Raw genomic sequence first — 22,015 nt, forward strand, 5'->3', positions numbered from 1 at the left:
TCTTCAGTAATCACAATAGGATTATGTTGAAGATTAAATGAGGTGATAAATGTATGTAAACTGCTTGGGGAGGTTGCCTACCAGACCTTATTATGAGCTCAGAATTTAGTTCTTACTATTCAGAGTGCTGTAGAAAAACTTGTATTTCTAATATAGCAAGAATCTGTAAGGTTATCAGTGGTAGTGCTGGGGGAAGGAGAAAAGTGCAGAAAGTTTGAAAGCTGTTTTGGAAAGCAGAAAACCCTGGCTAGGGAGTCACGGGCAGCATTGAAGACTCAGTGATAGGGAACTACATGGGAGTGGTGTATTCACCAGCCTTTACACTGAAGACACTTGTGCACATGAAGCAAAGTTTAAAATCTAATGTAGTACCCTCCTAGTTACTTTGTTTGTCCTTTGTGGTTAATATGATTAGAGATCTGTCAATAGAGGCTGTTTGAGATTCCTTGGGAGGAATATAAACTATACTGAAGTTGAATCTTTTCTATGTTTTGCTTAAAGATATTATATAAAAACAATTTACAACCCTTTAAATTTTGGGTTAGAGTATATTCAGTCATATAGGTGCAGAGTTAGAGCATGTCTGTAAGACCACCCTTACTTCTGATAGTTGCAAGTTTGGGGGTCCCCAAGACCATTCCTGGGTTGGATGATTCACCGGAAGGACTTATAGGACTTATTGAAAGCTGTTATACTCATGGTTACAGTTTATTACAGCTATAGGATACAGATTAAAATCAACCAAGGGTAAAGGTGCATAGGGTAGAGTTTACGACAGTTCCAAATGTGGAGCTTCTCCCCGTGGAGTAGTGAGCAGTGTTACTTTCCTGGTATTGATGGGTGATAATACGTATGGAGTATTACCAGCCATGGAAGCCCAGCCCAGCCTTGGTGTCCAGAGTTCTTATTTGGGCTCCATCATTGACTGCCCACATGCACGAACTTAGTTTCCAGCCCTACTAGAGGTTGAGTTGATCCGTGTGACTCAAAGGCCCCACCATGCATAGATCACATTGTTATACTTTCTAGTGTGACCCAAAGTTCCCAGGTGGACAAGGGCACTTTTTTTTAAAAAAAATTATTTATTTATTTTTGGCTCTTTTGGGTCTTCATTGCTGCCTGCGGGCTTTCTCTAGTTGCAGCGAGTAGGGGTTCCTCTTCGTTGGGATGCGCGGGCTTCTCATTGCAGTGGTTTCTCTAGCTGCGGAGCACGGGCTCTAGGCTCATGGACTTCAGTAGTTGTGGCTTGTGGGCTCTGGAGCGCAGGCTCAGCAGTTGTGGCGCACGGTCTTAGTTGCTCCACAGCATGTGGGATCTTCCCAGACCAGGGCTCGAACCCGTGTCCCCTGCATTGGCAGGCAGATTCTTAACCACTGTGCCACGGGGGAAACCCAAGGGCACTCTTATTAGGCATTATATTCCAAGAGTTTAGAGATTACCTTCCAGAAGCCAAGGGTTAAGTCCAGATCTCTCTTTGGGCAAGGTAAAATTCTTTACAGTTTTACAACAATCGTTAAATATATTTTTATATTTTGAGGCTGCAGAAACTAATTAGTTGATGTTTGATTGATAATTAAAAGTTGGTAATAAAGAACCCATAAATTGTATGGGTTTGGTATCGTAGACACTTAATACTTAAGTAGCTAAGGAAGTTTCATTAAGAAATACTAGCTGTTAATATTTATAGTAAAATTGAGGTAAACTTATAATTTTGGCATGATGGTTCAATTCTGTTATATTAAATTTGAACTTACTGTTTTCTCCTGTGGAAACAGTTTCATATAATGAAGTCCCTGAGCCTCCCAAGTGAATTTTTTAGCCATAGACTCATATTTTAGAGCAATGTCTCTAATGTGAAAGTACACAAGCCTCAGAGTTATGCATAGTTTCACCTTTTCTCTTATACTTTTTTGAAAGTATGTCTGAATCCAGGTGAGTAAGAGATATCACAGAGATAACCTTGAATTTATTTATTTATTTATGTATTTTTGCGGTTCGCGGGCCTCTCCCGTTGCGGAGCACAGACTCCGGACGCACAGGCCCAGCGGCCATGGCTCACGGGCCCAGCCCCTCTGCGGCATGTGGGATATTCCCGGACTGGGGCACGAACCCATGTCCCCTGCATCGGCAGGCGGGCTCTCAACCACTGCGCCACCAGGGAAGCCCTTGAATTTATTTTTAAAAAGTAAATCAGTTTTAGTGGTATTAGCTGTTAGTATGAAAAACTCACAGCATATCCTACAACTGCTTTGTGACAGTGATGCTATGCATCTTTGAGTACCATTGCTTTAGAGAATAAATGCATTCCCACCTCATTGGCTTTAGTGCAAATATCATTTCCTAGTTGATATCCATTACAAATTAGATCTCACCATGAGAACGAAATCCCTTAATAAGCCTAGTTAAAAACAACTTGAAGCAATATGATGCTTATTCCGGTGGCACCACTAGGTGTGGTGTTTGCATCAAGTCATTTCCGGGTGCTTTATGGAAATGTTTTCTGATAGGGAATTCCCTGACTTCACATTTCCAGGCTGACTTTTCCCCCTTAAGAACTGGACCACAAGACCACACTTAGCCAGGAGATACTTAACTATCCCCTAACACGTGGTAGGTTGTTGACGTGAGGTCTGAGGGCTTGGGTCATTGAAAATGAATAACCTCTCAGATGTATTACATTTTCTGTATATTGAGAATAGGTGACTAAAATGAGCGGTAACTATATTTGCATGTGATTTGTATGTTATAGTTAACATTTAAATTCTTTTGTACTAAAAATTTTTTTGTTGCCACCTTAAGCCTCTGTTCTCTAAGGCATAGAGTGGCATGTGCCATCTCAGTTTTTGCTTCAACATATGAACCCTAGAGGGCCATAGTGCAATTAAAAGCACCTAACCCATAAATGATATTTGCTTCATGTTTGAACAACAAATGTTTTAACCCACTGTCTTCACTAATATTGTAACTACTGTCTTACAGATTGACTTGATGCAAAAACATCACAAAGGCTCCATATTATACAGTATGCGATTTTTGAGGTATGAGCTTTAGAAACTTACCTCTCATGTGGCATGTACATCAGGCTTTAACTTCAGTTTAATCATTTTGGGGAATTTATGCATTTCTTTTTTTTCCCTCTCTCTCTCCATAATATTTTTAGAGTATTAAAGGGGCTGTGGAGGTATTTTTGGATTCTTGCTAGGATACTTAGTCTTAACAGATACATTTTCTTTTTATCACTAAATTGAGACACTAATTCTGGCAGATGATAGCTTTTTCAGCCCTTATAACTAGCTTAACATTTATGCCTGCCTCTTTGAGTTCAAATCTGCATTTTCTATTTTGTGCCTTTGATTGCCTCATTTTAAGTGCTCATTTCCGTTCTTAACAGTTTTCTATTTATTGGACTGGGATGATCTTGTTGGTGCTAACTGCCTGATATTGACTTTTTGAGAACTAAGCTGTCTAGATATTATAAAAATAGAGATTTCATATAAATGCTGAACTATTTTGTGCTTTTGGGTTCAGAATACCTATAACTTGAATTCTGGTTAGAAATATTTTGATCAGTTTGTATTGGAAGAACTTAGCAACCAGGGAGTTTTTAGACAGTTCTGAGACAGTAGTTCTACCCTAGTGAATTTTTTGCTATATTTCTGAAAACCCAAATTCTGAAAAAAAAAAAAAAAAAAAAACTTGGTGTTTATTACTAATGAGATTTAAAAACGTGTATTTCTAACAAATTGGGAGGTTGTTCCTGTTTTTTTTCAGTTTAGTTTGAAATCAGTGCTTCCTAGTTAGCAATGGATTTGTTGGTAGCAGTAGATTGCTTAATTTCTTCAGTGAAGAAGTTAAAATCAGCTATTGTATGTTGAGTATAAAAACTTGTTTTGATCATATTCATATGTTTATGAACTATTTATATTTATTTGTTTAGACTGAAAACCTTAAGTATATTTACTATTATGGTCATAATAACTTCAAGTGTACCTTAAAAGCTAAGTATTTCTTAAGAACTTATCTTTCTTAAGCCTCACAATAACATTACATAATAGATAGGTATTATCCCCATTTTATGCAAAAGACAACTGAGGCTTGGAAATTAAGTTCCTTGTGCAGTCACACATACCTTTTCAGTGCTAGAGCTGGAATTTGAGCCCAGATCTTTTTTTAACCCATATTCTCTATTGCCTTGTGTTTACTGGTATGTCACCAGAAAAAGATACAAATATTTAACTCTCAATGGTAAGAGTATATATGTGATGCATAAGCATAATGAAAATTAGAAATTCAGATTATTTAGATATTCATTTAAATATTGATAGACTTAAGTTATCTTGATGTTTTAGAATTATTTTATTCATTCATTTACTAACAGCTTCCTTTTCTAGGTTGTGTTAGATGCTATACGTATAGACAGGTTCAAAATCTGCCAGAAAAGCTCATAAGTCCTCTTTTATTTTTCAGTTCCCTTTTAGAAATTAATGATATGTTATGGTTTATTATAGGTGCTCATTTAGTGTGCTATTTTAGATACATGGGGGTAGATCATTATGTTAGTTTTAAAAAGTTCTCATGCTCCATTTAGTGGTAAAGGTATTTAAATGCTTATACTTAGTATACTTAGAAAATATCCTAATACATTTTTTTTGAAATTCCATAGATTTTATTTTTCATATGTTGGAAGTTCTGAGCTTTGTCAACAAGTGAACTCTGAATGTTTGAAGAAGACACTTCACTATGGAACCTTAGTTATATGCATAGTATGCTAGGGTTATGGATTTTTATCAAGTTTCAGATTGAGAGCCTTCAGGAATAATTTAGATTGGTGCCACATAGGTATCCAAGTTTAATTGAACCTGTTTGTCTACATTCTGTATTAACAGTGATTGCAGTAGGTACAGATCAGGGTGTCTGAGCCTATGCACCTTTTCATATTTAGTGTTCTTGGGGGGGCAACGAAAGGATGATAAACTCGAAATGAAATACACAGACACTTTTTTTTACACATGGGGGGGGGCCATGGGGGTTGAGGAATAGCTCAGTTTCTGCTCTTGCCAGTGTCCTTAACTTTTCCAGATAATTATGGGTGCAGCAGGTGTTTTAGTAAGTATCATAAAAGTGATTTTTTTCCAGAAGGTTGTTCCTCTCAGAAGAAATATCAATAGCAGAGGAACTTTTTTCTTGGTATTTTTCATATGCTGCCATAGGGTAGTTAGTGTTTTATTTCTTTTTTTTTGCGGTACACGGGCCCCTCACTGTTGTGGCCTCTCCTGTTGCGGAGCACAGGCTCCGGATGTGCAGGCCCAGCGGCCACGGCTCACGGGCCCAGCCGCTTCGCGGCACGCGGGATCCTCCCGAACCGGGGCACGAACCCGCGTCCCCTGCATTGGCAGGCGGACTCCCAACCACTGCGCCACCAGGGAAGCCCATGTTTTTTTATTCTTGATACCTTATGGTTGATGGAAGAATAAGGCTCATGAGAAATTATAAAGTTTAGCTCCCTATTTTACTGATGGGGACATTGAGGCATAGAGATGATCCTTAGATAAGGGTACTAATTTTATCCTGGGGCTGAGCAGCTTGTTAATATCAGGTATCTCGGATTATTCTAGGCGGTACTTGAATTTTAAATAGATTATGGACTGCAACCTTCAGCTTTATTGGATTCCTGACACCTTGCTTTTATTTTCCTCATTTTTAATAATTTTAATAGATATTCTTTATATGAGGAATCTTCAGTGAAGTCCTCAGTATTGCCATACATTAAAACAATCTTTGCAGCTAATGTGTTCTTTCCTAATATCCTATTGAGCTTGCTTTCAAATTTCATTCTATAATTTATTTTCCCACCAAATAGTCAAGTTACAAATTTAGGTGAGAGAGGGAGAGAGCCACATTGCCATGAGGCAGTACTTTAAAAATAATTTGGTAACACATTGCCCCTGCCTGATATGTTGCCAGTGTTTTTTTTATTTTTATGACTGGGAAGATTGTAATTTTTCCACTGGTTAAAACCCTGTTCTGGGAGGAGGAGATTTAGGAAGAACTATTCCTTTTATCAAGTCATGTGAAAAGAATCCTGGGACCAGGGTGACCAACTGTCTCAGTTTGCCTGGGACTGAGGGAGTACTTAAGACATGGAACTTTCAGTGCTAAAACCTGTTAAGGTTTGCGTTGGCCACCCTAGTCCTGGTAGTTATTTATATTTCTGTATGGGTCTTTAGATAGCAGGAGGGGCTGAAAAGCTGGTATTTCATCCATTGACAATCCCTTCCCAGTTGAAAGACTTCTTATTACACATTGGAATGCTTATGTATAATAGTAATGAGGAGAGAGGCATGTATGAAAGAAAGATTTATGATTTGGGTTATCAAAATGTTTGTTTAAAGTTGTAACCTTATATACTTTTCTCTCTTTGCAGAACTGATAGTGCATCAGCCGACCCAGATAATTTAAAATATTCTTCATCCAGAGATAGGGGTGGGTCTTCCTCTTATGGACTGCAACCTTCAAATTCAGCTGTGGTGTCTCGGCAAAGGCACGATGATACCAGAATCCATGCTGACATACAGAATGACGAAAAGGGTATATATATTTCCTTGCTGCTAGAGGCATGTTTTTTGTGCGTTTGTTTTTTTTAACCTAGCTACCTCTCCCTTTCTTCCTCCTTGCCTGTCTCTCGCTCCCTCACCTCTCTCTTCTAATATGTTTAAAATATAAATATTACACACAGTGCTGTTCTTGAAACTTCTTAAGTTTACCCCCTTAATTAAAAAAAAATTTAAATGTACTTTTCACACACGCAATACATAAATGCAGTTTCCTTGCCCCCAAAATGCAATATTATCACTAAGGCTTTCCTGACTACTGTCTCTCCTCTAGACTTCTGAAAAGTTTTAAAGTACAAAATCTGAGTTGATTTAGTTTCCATTTCTCTTCTTATCTTCCACTGAAGATAACAAAATGAAATCAATGCATGCATCACAGGGAAAGAGTAGAAGCCAAGGCTGGTTGAACTGCAGATTGGGTCAGAAGAACCTGAACTATCAGGAATTGATTGAGTGAAACAAAGAGCCCTATTGAAATAATGTAAATGTTGCTGCTTTTAGGTGGCTACAGTGTCAATGGAGGATCTGGGGAAAATACTTATGGTCGGAAGTCGTTGGGGCAAGAGCTGAGAGTTAACAATGTGACCAGCCCTGAGTTCACCAGTATTCAGCATGGCAGTCGTGCGTTAGCCATCAAAGACATGAGGAAATCACAGGGTAAGGCTGGGTAAACTGGGGACAATCACACAAGCCTCTGCTGAGACATCTCCTAAATGCCTCTTTCTGTACCAGTGCCTTGCACCTGTGTGAGTTGGTTAGCTTACTGAGTTGAGAAACATGTGCAGGTGATAATTGTTTGCATTCCTTCTCCTGTGAACTGTTCCCTACCATGAATTACCACAAGAAGGTTTTTAATACTTTTTAAAGGAGAATTCTCTTAAAATAAGATTAGAAGACTGGGTAAGATTTTAAAGAAAGGATTTTCCTGATTATAGTGGATACTGAATGTATAGTGGACTCTTACTGCAGCAAGTCCTTGAACTCTAGGGTGAGGGTAGGGGTGTACATGGACTGGGCCCTTTTCTAAAGTTAAATACACAGTTACTGCTTCTTGCTTTATAACACAAACCTCACTCTATAGGTAAAGTGTCTCGAAAATTCATAGAATTAAAGGTAATGATCATTTTTTTTTTTCTAAAAGAGAAATTTATTGTATTGGTAAAGCTGCTTAAGAAATCAAGATTTCTGATTTATACACTTTGTTGGGTATAATTACTCTTTGGACATTTAGTTTATGACCGTTTTTTCCCAGTGAGGGCTTTGTGTGTGTGTTGTGTGTATCTTGGTGAACATCTTTGTGTTTATAGTTTTTTGCATGCAGTTTAAAAAAAATTTCGATAAATTTTCTAAAATGGAATGACTAGTCAAAGCCTATACTGTCTCAAAAGTGTTTGAAGGGACTTCCTTCGTGGTCAAGTGGTTGGGACTCTGCGCTTTCATTGAAGGGGGCACGGGTTCAATCCCTGACCAGGGAACTAAGATCCTGCATGCCAAGTGGTGCGGCCAAAAAAAAGAAAAAAAAAACTCACCGGTGTTTGAAGTCTTAGATTTAGGTATGATAGAGTTAGAAAGTGACTCTAAAGCTTATTTAGTTTAGATCCCCCTTGCAAGCTCAGAGTTATGCAGTTTGCTAGGGGTAGAATTGTAAATAGAGCCTAGATTTCCTGACTAGTAACCTAAATACATTTTTAGCAGTCATCCTTACTGAAAATACTCTATAGGCTAGGGATTTTTAAAAATCTTATTCCTTCTCTCAGATGTTGTAATTTCTTTTATTATCTATTTTCCTTTCATTCATTAGAAATGAAACTGTCAGACCCTTTAATGTGGTTTGTGTTAATGTACATGGGTTAATGATGATAAATTGTGCAGCTGAAAATTTAAAAAGAAAAATTTAGTACTTAAAACCATCTTTATTAGTAGTGTTCAGCATTTTGAGTACTCCTGCTTGTTCTTGTCATTAAAAAAGGGAAGAAAAGTTTTGATTTGCCACTTTCCTTGTGGCAGCATACTTGCACATGGCAGGTGGTAATTAGACATTTGTTGAACTGAATATGTGATTGCCATTCACCAAAACTTTGTCCTAGGAAAATGATGATGATGTGAACAAGAGGCTCCCCTCCAGTGGGAGACCTAGGTGAGAAATAGAAGCATGTACCCTGTTTCTGCCTGATAGAGACTTTATCCCTAACCTGTTGAAGTTTCTTACCTATGCTCTTTACCTAGATGTTGAAAACAGTTTGGAACAGATTCGAAGAGAATAATTTCTAAGCCTTTCTTTTTTCTCTGTCAGTTGATCCTCTGGAATGAGATGTTTGCGTATCCTTTTTGAGGGTCTGCTGTGTGCCCGCAGTCTGCTGGGGCTGGGTTTATAGTGATGAACAGAAGTGTTAAAGGACCTACATTCATTGAGCTTTTATTGTCTGGTGGACTGTGATTTTTAATATACTTTAAAATATTTGGGCTGTAAAGTTTCTGTGCTGATTCATACTCAATGTTTATATTCACAGAGCGATCGATGTCTTATTCTGATGAGTCTCGACTGTCGAATCTTCTTCGGAGGATCACCCGGGAAGACGACAGAGACCGAAGACTGGCTACTGTAAAGCAGTTGAAAGAATTTATTCAGCAACCAGAAAATAAGCTGGTCAGTATAGTATGTTTGGAAATGTTGATCAGTTTCATTTTTCCATAGTTTAGTAGATAATGTTACCTAGAGTGGTTTTAAGAAGGGAAAAGTTTTGCTTCCAAGGAAAAATAATAGGGATTCCTTATTCCAGATTGATTTGGCCTATATTATGATGGTCTAGAACTTAATGCCCCTAATGTATAATTTATCTATACAAATGTTAGATCCACATTGGTTCCTTCTGCAATAAAGTGCTTTTGACCTTTTACACATTTATTCTGTTGTCCTCGGAATTTTTTTTCTGTGTTCCAGGACAGAATATCTCTGTTTTTCATATGTGAAATTGGGGTAGGAGGTACATATTTTGTTCATGGGTAAGTTTGGTGGCCTGGGCTAAATAAATGGAAAAACACTTTAAAGAGTAAAGTACAGGAGGGAGTTCCCTCGTTGCCTAGTGGTTAGGATTCCGGGCTTTCACTGCTGTGGCCCGGGTTCAATCCCTGGTCAGGGAGCTGAAATTCCACAAGCCGTGTGGCCCGGCCAACAAAAAAAATAAAATACAGGAGCAGTTACAAATTTCTTCACCCTCCAAGTAAGTCTCCTAATGTTAAATTAAGAACTTGCTATAGGGCTTCCCTGGTGGCAGTGGTTAAGAATCTGCCTGCCAATGCAGGGGACATGGGTTCGAGCTCTGGTCTGGGAACATCCCACATGTCGTGGAGCAACTAAGCCCGTGCGCCACAGCTACTGAGCCTGCACTCTAGAGCCTCCGAGCCACAACTACTGAGCCCGCATGCCAGAACTGCTGAAGCCCGAGTGCCTAGAGCCCGTACTTTGCAACAGGAGAAGCCACCACAATGAGAAGCCCGCGCACAGCAAAGAAGAGTAGCCCCCGCTTGCCGCAACTAGAGAAAGCCCGCACGCAGCAACAAAGTCCCAACACAGCCATAAATAAATAAATAATTTAAAAAAGAACTTGATATAGAACAGGAGAAAATTAATGAAATGGTATAGTGAGTCAAATAACATTTGGTTCAAAGCAAGCTTCCTCCAACCCTCCTCCCCATTTTATTATGAAAAATTTCAAATACACAGCAAATTGAGAGAATTTTACAGTGAATATCATAGTGTCTAAGCTCTGTCATTAACACTTTTATCGTATGACTGTATCATATATCTCTCTACCTCTTCCTCTATCCATCAATCCATCTTTTGTTTTAAAAATGCATTTCAGAGTAAATGAAACAAGCTTTTTAAGTTTTTTTTCCCCCCCATTGATGATCATGGCTGTATATTTCCTATGGGTAATTTTCTTTCAGAGTCTGAAAGGAAACTTATGACACTCTTAACTTATGATATAATTGGGACCTGGGAATAATAAGAAAAGTAAGGTGTGGTCCAGTTATAATTTGGAGGGAAACACAAGTTAAAAAAAAAAGAAAGTACACAGTGTTATTCTTAAAAGTATAGGAATCTGAAGCTTTTATTAATGTGTTTTTTTTTAAGGTACTAGTTAAACAATTGGATAATATCTTGGTTGCTGTACATGATGTGCTTAATGAAAGGTAAGTAATTTAAAAGACTAAAATATATTTTTAGAAACTATTAAAAAGTGTACAAGAAGATAAACCCATTGGCTTCATTTATGAACATCTACTTAATGTTTAACTGGGTTCTCTTGTCATCTTTATTTGTGTAAAAATATTTAAACAGTAATTACCACTGAATACAAACGAATCCACTTGAAAGGGAGAGCCATTCTTCTTTTTAATTTGTCAACATGACTGAATAATTGAGCATTGACTTGTAGAATGACGTAAACTCTTAATGCAAGTGTGAATGAATGCAATTAACTTTTGTAAACTAGAGCATTTGGAAACTGCTTACGGAGTAGAGGTGAAAGGGAGCTTCCTTCTTTGGGCAACAGTGGATTCAGGCCATCTATCCTCTGAGGCTACTGGGGTTCTCCAAAGGTGTGCAGTCATTTCTTCATATGGTGATTCCCAAAGAATTGCGGTGTTGGAAAGCATCCAAAACTCATCTCAGCAGATCACGAACCTTACTGCTTTTTGATGGTTTTATTTTATATAGTTTCTCATTAATATAATACTTAAATCAGTGTTGTCCTTTAAGTTTACTGTATTTAACTATTACCATTTCCTATTTTATAGTCCTTACATATTGAATATTACCAAGTATATAATTATATAGTGTGTTTTATCTGATCACTTGTTGCTGCCCTTTTCTGCAAATCAGTTAATGTAGTTTGAGATGGAATTTGAAGTCTGAATTTTAGTATTTCTAAGCCTTTCCTTACTGTTTGTAAATAATTGATTCTATAAAGGGAAATCTAAAGTCTTAACAAAGGTACTTTTGGCATTGCAGGAGACAGAATAGAGAGAATATTTGAAGTGGATAAAACTTCAACCTTTTGTGTAGTTTGAATAAAAATTATAAAATCATTTAAGACATTCTGTTGTAAGATGTGTCATTCTTGTCATCTTTGAAAGCTTAAGCTTTTTGTGTATTTTGTTTTGTTTGCATTAAAATAAACACAGTAGCAAATTGCTTCAGGAGTTGAGACAGGAGGGAGCTTGCTGTCTTGGCCTTCTTTGTGCTTCTCTGAGCTATGAGGCTGAGAAGATCTTCAAATGGATTTTTAGCAAATTTAGCTCATCTGCAAAAGATGAAGTTAAACTCCTCTACTTATGTGCCACCTACAAAGCACTAGAGACTGTAGGAGAAAAGAAAGCCTTTTCATCCGTAATGCAGGTAAGAATTTCTGGAGGGTTGGGGGGAATGATGATGCGCTTGGGAAGAAAGTTGTCCTTAACACACATCCTTGAAGGGGAGCTTAAAGAAAGGAAACTTAGAATAGGGGTTATATACTGATTGATATATGACGTAAATAAAACTCGTGTTTCTGAATTAGAGTAAATGATACACACTGAAGGTAGATTTAAAGTAAGTTATTTTAAAAATTTTGTCTTTTTGCTTTTTAGAAGCTTTCTTTTGAATTTGCGTAGTACTAGAATCATTTACAGATTTGAAAATAGAAGCTCCATGAGGAAAACCACGTAGAAGGGGGCTTCACATTTTTTGAGGGAGATAAAAACTAAACACCACAACTTATTTTGGGCCTAAAGTTTTGATAATATGTCAAAAATTCTTATTCCTAGTGATATAAAATAAATAATTGTGTGTCTGAATTACTATTATTATTTTTTTGGCTGTGTTGGGTCTTCGTTGCTGCACGCGGGCTTTCTCTAGCTGCGGCGAGCGGGGGCTACTCTTTGTTGCGGTGCATGGGCTTCTCATTGCAGTGGCTTCTCTTGTTGAGGAGCACTGGCTCTAGGTGCGCGGGCTTCAGTAGTTGTGGTTTGCAGGGGGTACGTGGGCTCTAGAGCGCAGGCTCAGTAGTTGTGGCGCATGGGCTTAGTTGTTCTGCGGCACGTGGAATCTTCCTGGATCAGGGATCAAACCTGTGTTCCCTGCATTGGCAGGTGGATTCTTAACCACTGCACCACTAGGGAAGTCCCTGTATCTGAATTATTAAGATCGTTCCCAATTTAATTTTGAGCAAAGTTATAAGTAAGTAAATTTTTGTTGAGCTAATGTTTTTAAAAATTTAGGATGTGGTGTCTTTAGAATATTTGATATCTTTATTTAATTTGCTTTTTTTATTAAACAATTCATGGTATGTTTTATTTTGGTTAATTATTTTTAAAAAACATGAGAAATCTATTCTGTCTTTAAAAATTTTATTTTTATTTGATTATAGAGGTTGTGACAAAACTTTGGAAAAGATGCAGAAAATAATTTGTAACTAACCAGCATAACACCAAATTTGGCTTATTCTGCATACAGTTTTCATAATATGAACACTTCCCCAAGTATTTATTTTGAAAAATTTTAAATCCACAGGAAAACGGATGGGCTGGCACATTAAACATCCATATATCTTTTACCTAGATCTGTCACTTATTAACATTTTGCTGCAGTTGTTTTGTTTCTACACACACACAGACACAGACACACACAGAGACACGATTTTTTGTTGAACTGTTTGAAAATAAATTCCACACATCATGATGGCTTATGCTGTGATACTTCAGCATGCCTCTGCTAAGGTTAAGGCTAATCTCATATTAACATTATAATCATACCTAAGAAAATTAATTTTGTCACATAAGACAATCCATGTTCAAATTTTGCAGCTGCCACTAAGATGTCTATAACTTTTGTCTTAACCCAGGATCCCATCAAGGTTCATGTATTGATGAATCTTTAATCTCTTGAAGATGGTGGTGTGCCTCTTTAACCTCTTAAGTAGAACAATTCTCTGCACCCTTTTTTGTCCCCCTTATTTTGTAGAATGTTCTATGTTTTGGGCTTGTCTGATTATTCCTTCCTGTTTAGATTCAGTTCAAATATTTTGGTCACGAATACTTCATGGGTTCATACTTAGTGCTGTATCACACTAGCAGGCATATAACTTCAGGTTCACGTAACTCTTAGATAAAGAGTTTCATCACTTGGTTAAGGTGATGACCAACCAGATCTTTCCATTGTGAAGGCTTATTTTTCTCCCTTTGTAATTAGTGAGTAATGTGGGCATGATACTGTGAGACCTCCTGAATATCCTGATTTTTTCATAATATTTCACTTGATTTTAGCATTCATTCATATTCTGTGCATTGTATAGATTATAGCATTGGCTGTTGCAAAATGGTGGTTTTCTAATTGTAGCATTTCTTCTATATTTATAACATCATTCTTTTGTAGAGAAGAACTTTCCTTTTGGGGAAAAAATTGATTTTAACAAAAAAAATTTTAGCTACAAAATATTCTATAGGTAGTATGCCATATATTTATTTTAAAAATATATATAGTGGTAACATGAGCCTGTGTGTCATTCTTGTGTTGGGGCCATGCTAACCTTCTTTAAATCATTCCAATTTGAAGCAAGTACTAATATCTTAAAGTATAAGTCATACAACATCTGCTCTATGTTTTGAATTGGAAAATAATTCTGGTACTTTAAAGACAAGTTTCCCAAGCACATCTTAGTTTTTCTATTTAAAATTTTAATCACACCCATGGTTTTGAAGAGAGCACTTAGGAACAATGTAAACATGTTACTTAGGAATAATGTTAATAGATATTAAATGAGGGGAAAACAGTGGATTGAAATGTTTTCAACTTTTTTGGGAACTAAAACTATAGAATTTATTTTCTTTGATATAGTCAGTTTTGGCTATAGTCACTATTAAATAGTGAACCTAATTTGCTTGTTTTCTCCCTGTTTTATTAAATGTTCACGGTTTGTAACTTTTATTTTTTAGCTTGTAATGACCAGCCTGCAGTCCATTCTTGAAAATGTGGATACACCAGAATTACTTTGCAAATGTGTTAAGTGCATTCTTTTGGTAGCTCGATGTTACCCTCATATTTTCAGCACTAATTTTAGGGTGAGTTCCCCGCCCCCTCTTCCCAGATGATGGGGTAAGGGATTGGCTGCATGTATGAGGACCTGGGGAATTAGATAGAAAACAGAGTTTCTGCTCCTTTGAGTATAATTGGTTTTAAGGTCCAGGATTGAATGATGCAATAATGTAGCTTTATAAAAAATACCATCTGTACTTGCTAACACTAATACCTTAAAATACTTAAAGAAATATTTCATCAGTGTCATAAAGAAAGTTCCATTATTCTCCTGCCCTGCCCCTCCCAACCCCGCTTTAATGTATAATGTCAAGAAGGTGGGACGTAAGATGTTCTAGGTTCTCTTACTCTGAAATGTTCCACAGGTTGGAATAGCAATAAGACCTTAAAATGATTAGTCCCCTTCTCTGTCTCCATCCAGGATACAGTTGACATATTAGTCGGATGGCATATAGATCATACTCAGAAACCTTCGCTTACACAGCAGGTGTCTGGTGAGTCGTTCAGCATATACCAGTCATTTAAATATTGTGGGAAGGAGTGTTCGTTTCTCAAAGACCAGCTGTTAACACTACTTTTTTGATAATGCAAGAAAAATAATTGCTTCAGAGGATATTTTGGTGAAGATTACTTGTTAGCTAAATTTATCTTTTAAAAGGAAAAATGTGTACTTTTGTAGTAGGTAGGGAGAGTAAATACAGATTGTTGTGTTGCACCTGTGAGTAAGGACTTTATCTCAAGTCATTTGCTGCGTGTGCTGGTAGGAGATACCACAGTGGCAGTACCCTGAAGGGTAGAAAGGAAGATCCTGGATATTCGTGATTGATTGTTTTTCTATTGATTAAACAAATGGATTAATTTGGAGGATTGTCATAAATGATAAAGAAAAAATTTTTTTTCCGTGTTAAATGAATGACTGATATGACTCACTTGGACATTTCAACTTGTTCCAGGTGCTGTAGTTTCTCATAGCTTATTTGGTGAAATAAACTTCTGAAATTAAGATATACAGGTGAGAGTAGTTCTCTCAATTCCACTGGCAAGTGGTCCCATTTCCCCTGGGGGGATGAGTGTACGCTTTTGGTGACCACGTGTGGCCCTGGAGAAGAAAGCCAAGGTGGCCATAGATTGGCACATTTTAGTCTAAGTCCTGTGTGTAGTGACAGTATGGCTACTGAATCTACTTATTAAAAAAAAAGGACATGAGATTATATTTTACTTTCTGGAGAATTTTCATTTCTGTAGCGTTAAAAGAGGTAGTGGTTAATCATTAGTATATTAAACGGTTTACAGGGAATTCCCTGGTGGTCCAGTGCGTAGGACTCTGCGCTTCCATTGCGGGGGCCCGGGTTCAGTTCCTGGTTGGGAAAATATTATCCCGCAAGCCGCGCAGCACGCAGCACGGCCCCAAACAAACAAAAAACAGTTTACAGTCCTAATTTTATGATATAGGGCATGTTTCAAGAGTGGGCAACTTGAAAACCAGATACCTTTTAAAAGAATTCTCTTAAATATTTTTTTAACTTGGACTTAAAATTTTTTTCTACTCTTCCAAAATTTCTTGTATGATTCCTAGGGTGGTTGCAGAGTTTGGAGCCATTCTGGGTAGCTGATCTTGCATTTTCTACCACTCTTCTTGGTCAGTTTCTAGAGGACATGGAGGCATATGCTGAGGTGAGTATATAAAAAATGAAGTTATTTCCTAAAATTTCAGGTAAGAAAAAAGCAAAAACAAAAATCTAAAGCAGTGCTAGATTTATTTTAAAACAATTCAGATCACCTGACATTTAAGCAAAAATTATGAGACCATTGCAATATTTTAATTATTTTTAGATGTTTTTAAGTTGCCAGCAGAATTACCAGAAAGATAGAAAAATTGCAGGCCTAATTTCCCAAAGCTTGAAATAATCTTGGTGGCTGGTAGTTTCCTGAAGACATTTTCTTCAGTTGTTTCTTATTTTTTGTTATGAAAGAGGTGAATTGATATTGTATAAAAGCCCCTAAAGGCTTTTTTCTCTTACTTCTATTGGCAATCTTGGATCATGCTTCGGAGGACAAGGCTTGGCTTCAGCCACCTTTGAGTATGGTACCTTTAATACTGCTGTTGAAGAGTCTATTATTGGTTCTTGGATTTCCTGGCCACTGTCCTGACTTAAACCTGCCATCTTAGTGTTTCTTCCCTACTCAGTTGGTAATTACCAAGATTCTTGTTTGGTGGTCAAGGCTTCCGTAAAGATTTAGCTTCATCTTTTCTTTATACTTTTGCTACTTCTAGCAAACAGTTACTTCACTACTTTTAACTCTACCAATCTATCTGCCTCTTAACTCTACCAATCTATCTGCTCCCTTTCAGAGAAAAGTGAGGGAGTATTTTGCTTCCACATGTTTCTTTACCCCTATGCCTAGGATGTCTTGGTTCCTAGCACACCTTTAAAGCTGATCTGCTTCTGATAAGCCACCCATTCTAGTTTGTAGAGACTTCCCTTTGCTATCCCTAAGATTGAATTCTCTTTGATTATTTTGGTGCTTAATTATGTGTAGGTATATGTTGGTTGTAGTACCCCGTTTTTTGCTAATCTTTTCCTTTGAGTATGTCTAATTTCCTCAGCTAGCTTATAAATCTGTAGGCTAGGTCTTCTAAGGTCTTATAATTTTTTAAACCAACCTCCTCTAAACTCCCCCAACCCCCTTGCTCTTCATGTGAATAATATTGGCTTAGTATACTGTTGACTTGAGTGGCTCAAAGAATCTATTGAGGTTAATATTTGCTTATTTAAATAATTAGAGAAGCAAAATCTACTTTTATACTTAGATTCATGTTTCCTTTTCTCATAAGCCGAAATTCCTCCTTATTTGTAAAAATGTATTATAAAGCTAATTGATTTAAAAATTGGGAGTTGTTTTTTGTTTTTTAAACAATGTCTTACTTAAATAAGAATGCTATTGAATTCACATCTAGGACCTCAGCCATGTGGCCTCTGGGGAGTCAGTGGATGAAGATGTTCCACCTCCATCCGTGTCCTTACCAAAGTTGGCAGCGCTTCTCCGGGTATTCAGTACTGTGGTGAGGAGCATTGGGGAACGTTTCAGCCCAATTCGGGGTCCTCCAATTACTGAGGCATACGTAACAGATGTAAGTTTTAGTAGTCTTTAGTATCATTCAGCAAAAATTGCCTTTTCTTTTAAATGCTTCTGTTTACCTAGTGAGCTATGTTATTAATCCCTCATTTGTTTAGCATGTGTGTAGGTGTCTGGCCACTTTCTTAAATGGCCAGAAAAGTAGGGAATTCTATATCTCACTCCCCTCACCCCCCAACCTGATGAAAAAAAGTCCACTCTGAATTTTTAAATGCCTATGAACTTTTCTTTTAGGAGATTCTCTGTAGGTTCATTTATTCTTGTTTTTAATATGAATTCTAAAATCTTATTCTTTAGTTTTTTAATAATACTGAGTTTTGCTTTAAAATTATTGTGTCTCCTTTTAGTTTTTCAACATACTAAGAATAACTCTTAACAGGGAAGGCCTCGAAAAGTAATTTTCTCTAAGCATGAGAGGATGAAACAACTTGATAGCCTAACATCAAAGGATATAAAGATATAAGAACTTAAACTATGTAATAGCCTGAGACCAATTATAAGAGGTAGCTAGATTGCCACATTTCAGCAGCCCCAGACATCAGCTGCACTGTATTACAGTCCAGTGAGTGGTTCAGTGTAATGAATGTGAGAAATGAACCCCCATCATTATATTCTGCTTGAATAAGAAGGGAGAAGAAACCTGTGTGATAGTCATAAAAGATTTAACCTAAATGATTAAAATTTTACTGCTAGTGTAAAATTCTAGCTTTTATGAGCATTTACTTTCGTTGAACACTTTGCTAGATAAAATAGGACATTAATTATATATATATGTAATTCTTGGTAAGTTAATTGTGTATTTGAGCAGAAATGTCCTGAAGATAATTAAAACCAGCATGTTAATATGTTAATATTTTGAAACTGATCCAAGTGGTTTAATATTTTTATTTTTACTGTCTGAAAGATGGGTGGTTGATGACTTTGTCAGTGTTGAAATAAAAGCAGTTTATTATATCTATTTATTTATATCTATAAAACAAAAGGACAGGAATGTATCATTTTCCAGGATAGTTCTATATTAAATGTACTCTTTTATGAAGGTCTTTTAGGTCCTTGCCAAAAATGGTCTTTTAGGCCTTTTAAATCTATATGCAGGTTTACAAAAAACCCCTATATGTAGTGGTTGTTGAATATTACAGAAAAATTTGAGAAATATTTTTCTGTATCAATCTTTTCTGTGTCTGTTTTTCTGTACTTGTTTTTTCCTAAGTTATTTTTATGAGAAATGTAGTACATTGACTACTATAGTTTACTGGGGTTTTTTGGGGCTGGAAATGATAAGATTTTCATAATCCTCAAATAGGTATTATATGTTATGAATGAGAATGTTTATATTTATCTTTACATAGAGACCATCAGTACATGAACTTTCATAAGCTAAAGCTATCTTGGATATTTAGTTTTAAAAGATTGATTAAAAGTCCAAGTGCTAGATTACGGAAAGTTATTCTCACGGCAGGTTATTCCCATGTTGTTAATACTGTTACTGTTCTAAGTTCTGGTGTATTTCATGATTATTATGAAGATTCTGAACTTCAACCATTTAGTGACTTTGGTGGGGGGATGAGAATTGGGTATAAGGGAAATAGAGTATGGCAAATTCCATTCCTCTCACAATAGTACTTTAGAATACTTAGGCAATATCCTTTTTGTGTGTTGTACCAGAGATACCTTATTATTATTCAGCCACTGAGAACTAGAATATTAAGAGACTACTGACAAGGCAGGCAGTTAATTTTCAATAGAAACTGCATTAAATAGAAAATATTTCTTGCTCTGTGGAAGAATATGAGTTTTTTTTAAAGCTGCTTGTTTTCCCCATTGCAGGTTCTGTACAGAGTAATGAGATGTGTGACGGCTGCAAACCAGGTGTTTTTTTCTGAGGCTGTGTTGACAGCTGCTAATGAGTGTGTTGGTGTTTTGCTCGGCAGCTTGGATCCTAGCATGACTATACATTGTGACATGGTTATTACATATGGATTAGATCAACTGGAGAATTGCCGGACTTGTGGTACAGATTATATCATCTCAGTCTTGAATTTACTCACATTGGTATGTGAATTCTTTTTTGTTTAATATGTTTATTCAGGCCCTTAAATTTAAATTGATGCGGAAGAAGTTAAGCCCTTGTTTGTTTGTGTTTTTTTGCATTAATTAGTCTTATCTATATAATCTAGTTTGTTTTTGCTCTAGTATCTGTGTACTTTTAGTATTTGAGAGCTCATCTCAGTGTAGCTGTACTTTTTTTTCCGATGAAATATCCTTTATTTCGATGAAATATCATCCTTCACATGAGACTATCTAGCACTCCTGATAAATACTGTGTAGAGAAGGTACTTGATAGCTATTTTGAAAGACCCTGTTATGTTTTGTTTCTGAAACATGAAAACTTCTTTGATAGTTTTTATTATTTTCTTAATCATAAATATCCCCCCTCTCTCCGCCTTTTATTATGGACCTTTTGAAGTATATTAAAAAAAAGTAGAGTAGTATAATGAATCTCTGCATACTTAATACTCAGTTTCTATAATTAGAAGCACATGGCCCATCTGGTTTCATCTAGGCCTCCTACGCTCTGCCTCCTCCTTGCCATCCCTGCATCCCCAACTGGATTATTTCAAAGCAAATTCTAGATGACATTCTGCTAAACATTTCTGCCATAGTTACACTTCCCTTTGCCAATGTGAAAAAAAACCCATGTTTAAGTGTAAATACATGTATACTATTTCGGTATCTAAACGTTTTAATGTCACAATGTTAAGGCCTAAACATATAGCTTAGATATATTACTTTTTTCTTTAATAGATTAATTTTCAGAGCAGCTTTTAGGTTTACAGAAAAATTAAGCAGAATGTACAAAGTTCCCATATAACCTGTTCCCCCAGTAGTTTCCTCTGTTACTAATATCTTTAGTTTTAGTGTGGTACTTTTATTACAACTGATGAGCCAAATTGAGACATCATTATTAATTAAAGTCCATAGTTGACTTTAGGGTTCACTCTCTGTATTGCACATTCTGTGGGTTTGACAAATGTATAATGCCATGTATTCACCATTACAGTATCATGCAGAAGGGTTTCAGTGCCCTAAAAATCCCTTGTGTTCCACCTATTCTCTCCCCTCTTCTGGCTGGCAACCACTGATCTTTTTACTGTCTCTATAGTTTTTGTTTGTTTGTTTGTTTGGTTTAATTTATTTATTTTTGGCTGCACTGGGTCTTCGTTGCTGTGTGCGGGCTTCTCATTGTGGTGGCTTGTCTTGTTGTGGAGCATGGACTCTAGGCACGCGGGCTTCAGTAGTTGTGGCACGTGGGCTCAATAGTTGTGACTCGTGGGCTCTAGAGTGCAGGCTCAGTAGTTGTGGCGCACGGGCTTAGTTGCTCGGCGGCATCTTCCCGGACCAGGGCTCGAACCCACGTCCCCTGCACTGGCAGGTGGATTCTTAACCACTGCGCCACCAGGGAAGCCCCTATAGTTTTGCCTTTTCCAGAGTGTCATATAGTTAGAATCATACAGTATGCAGCCTTTTCATATTGTTTTTTTTTCCCTTAGAAATATGCATTTAAGATTCCTCCATGTTCTTTTGTGAATTGATAGCTCATTTCTTATTTTATTCTTTTAGATTGTTGAACAGATAAATACAAAACTGCCATCATCATTTGTAGAAAAACTATTTATACCATCATCTAAACTACTATTTTTGCGTTATCATAAAGAAAAAGAGGTAAGTGATTCATTGATCAGACTTGATAAACTTAGGTCATTGAAGGGTTTGACTCCTGTTCCTTAGTAGGCTACATAAATGAAATCGAAATGATAAATATTTGATTTAGAATATAGAAATTATAATGATTCACTTAATATTTGATTTTCATACTGTATACTTTGATCAGTGATATGCAGGTAGTTTTTTCAGATTTTATTAAATTTGTTTTATTAAAATGTGATGTGTATGTTGTAAATAATACTTCATTGTTAGCTTCTTAACCGACTCCCAGTCAAAGCCACTATAGACTTTCTAAGTAGATGTAGGAAAACTTATCTTAATAAAATGGTGTTTGTATGTGTTTTGGTACTGGCTTGAAAAAAAAAAAAGGACTTTTAAGAAATTTCACATTGTCATTTTTAATTTAGAGGACGCTTTTTTAAATAAAGCTTTATAGATTTTAAAATGCTTACTGATACTATGTAGG

General features: G+C 36.6%; 1 protein-coding gene and 1 non-coding gene across 4 annotated transcripts in view; one reads left to right on the forward strand and one right to left on the reverse strand.

Moving 5' to 3' along the window:
• The window catches only part of SMG1 (SMG1 nonsense mediated mRNA decay associated PI3K related kinase), a 97,767-nt gene that overhangs the window by 18,769 nt on the left and 56,983 nt on the right, over window positions 1-22,015 (forward strand). For 2 of the 3 annotated variants that reach the window (XM_067706531.1, XM_067706530.1), the window contains exons 2-12: window positions 6,425-6,588; window positions 7,113-7,268; window positions 9,122-9,258; window positions 10,747-10,805; window positions 11,799-12,012; window positions 14,586-14,711; window positions 15,107-15,179; window positions 16,262-16,359; window positions 17,645-17,818; window positions 19,651-19,875; window positions 21,445-21,546. In XM_067706531.1, coding sequence (XP_067562632.1) covers window positions 6,425-6,588; window positions 7,113-7,268; window positions 9,122-9,258; window positions 10,747-10,805; window positions 11,799-12,012; window positions 14,586-14,711; window positions 15,107-15,179; window positions 16,262-16,359; window positions 17,645-17,818; window positions 19,651-19,875; window positions 21,445-21,546 — 1,528 coding nt within the window. Of the gene's footprint in view, window positions 1-2,979; window positions 3,039-6,424; window positions 6,589-7,112; window positions 7,269-9,121; window positions 9,259-10,746; window positions 10,806-11,798; window positions 12,013-14,585; window positions 14,712-15,106; window positions 15,180-16,261; window positions 16,360-17,644; window positions 17,819-19,650; window positions 19,876-21,444; window positions 21,547-22,015 lie in introns of all 3 variants that reach the window. The other variant, XM_067706532.1, reaches the window with a different exon arrangement.
• LOC137208289 (U6 spliceosomal RNA) lies at window positions 14,119-14,227 on the reverse strand. Its single transcript, XR_010935596.1, has one exon. It is a non-coding gene; the product is annotated as a U6 spliceosomal RNA (small nuclear RNA).

Source organism: Pseudorca crassidens, chromosome 15 (genome assembly GCF_039906515.1).
Source record: "Pseudorca crassidens isolate mPseCra1 chromosome 15, mPseCra1.hap1, whole genome shotgun sequence".
Taxonomy (NCBI): domain Eukaryota; kingdom Metazoa; phylum Chordata; class Mammalia; order Artiodactyla; family Delphinidae; genus Pseudorca; species Pseudorca crassidens.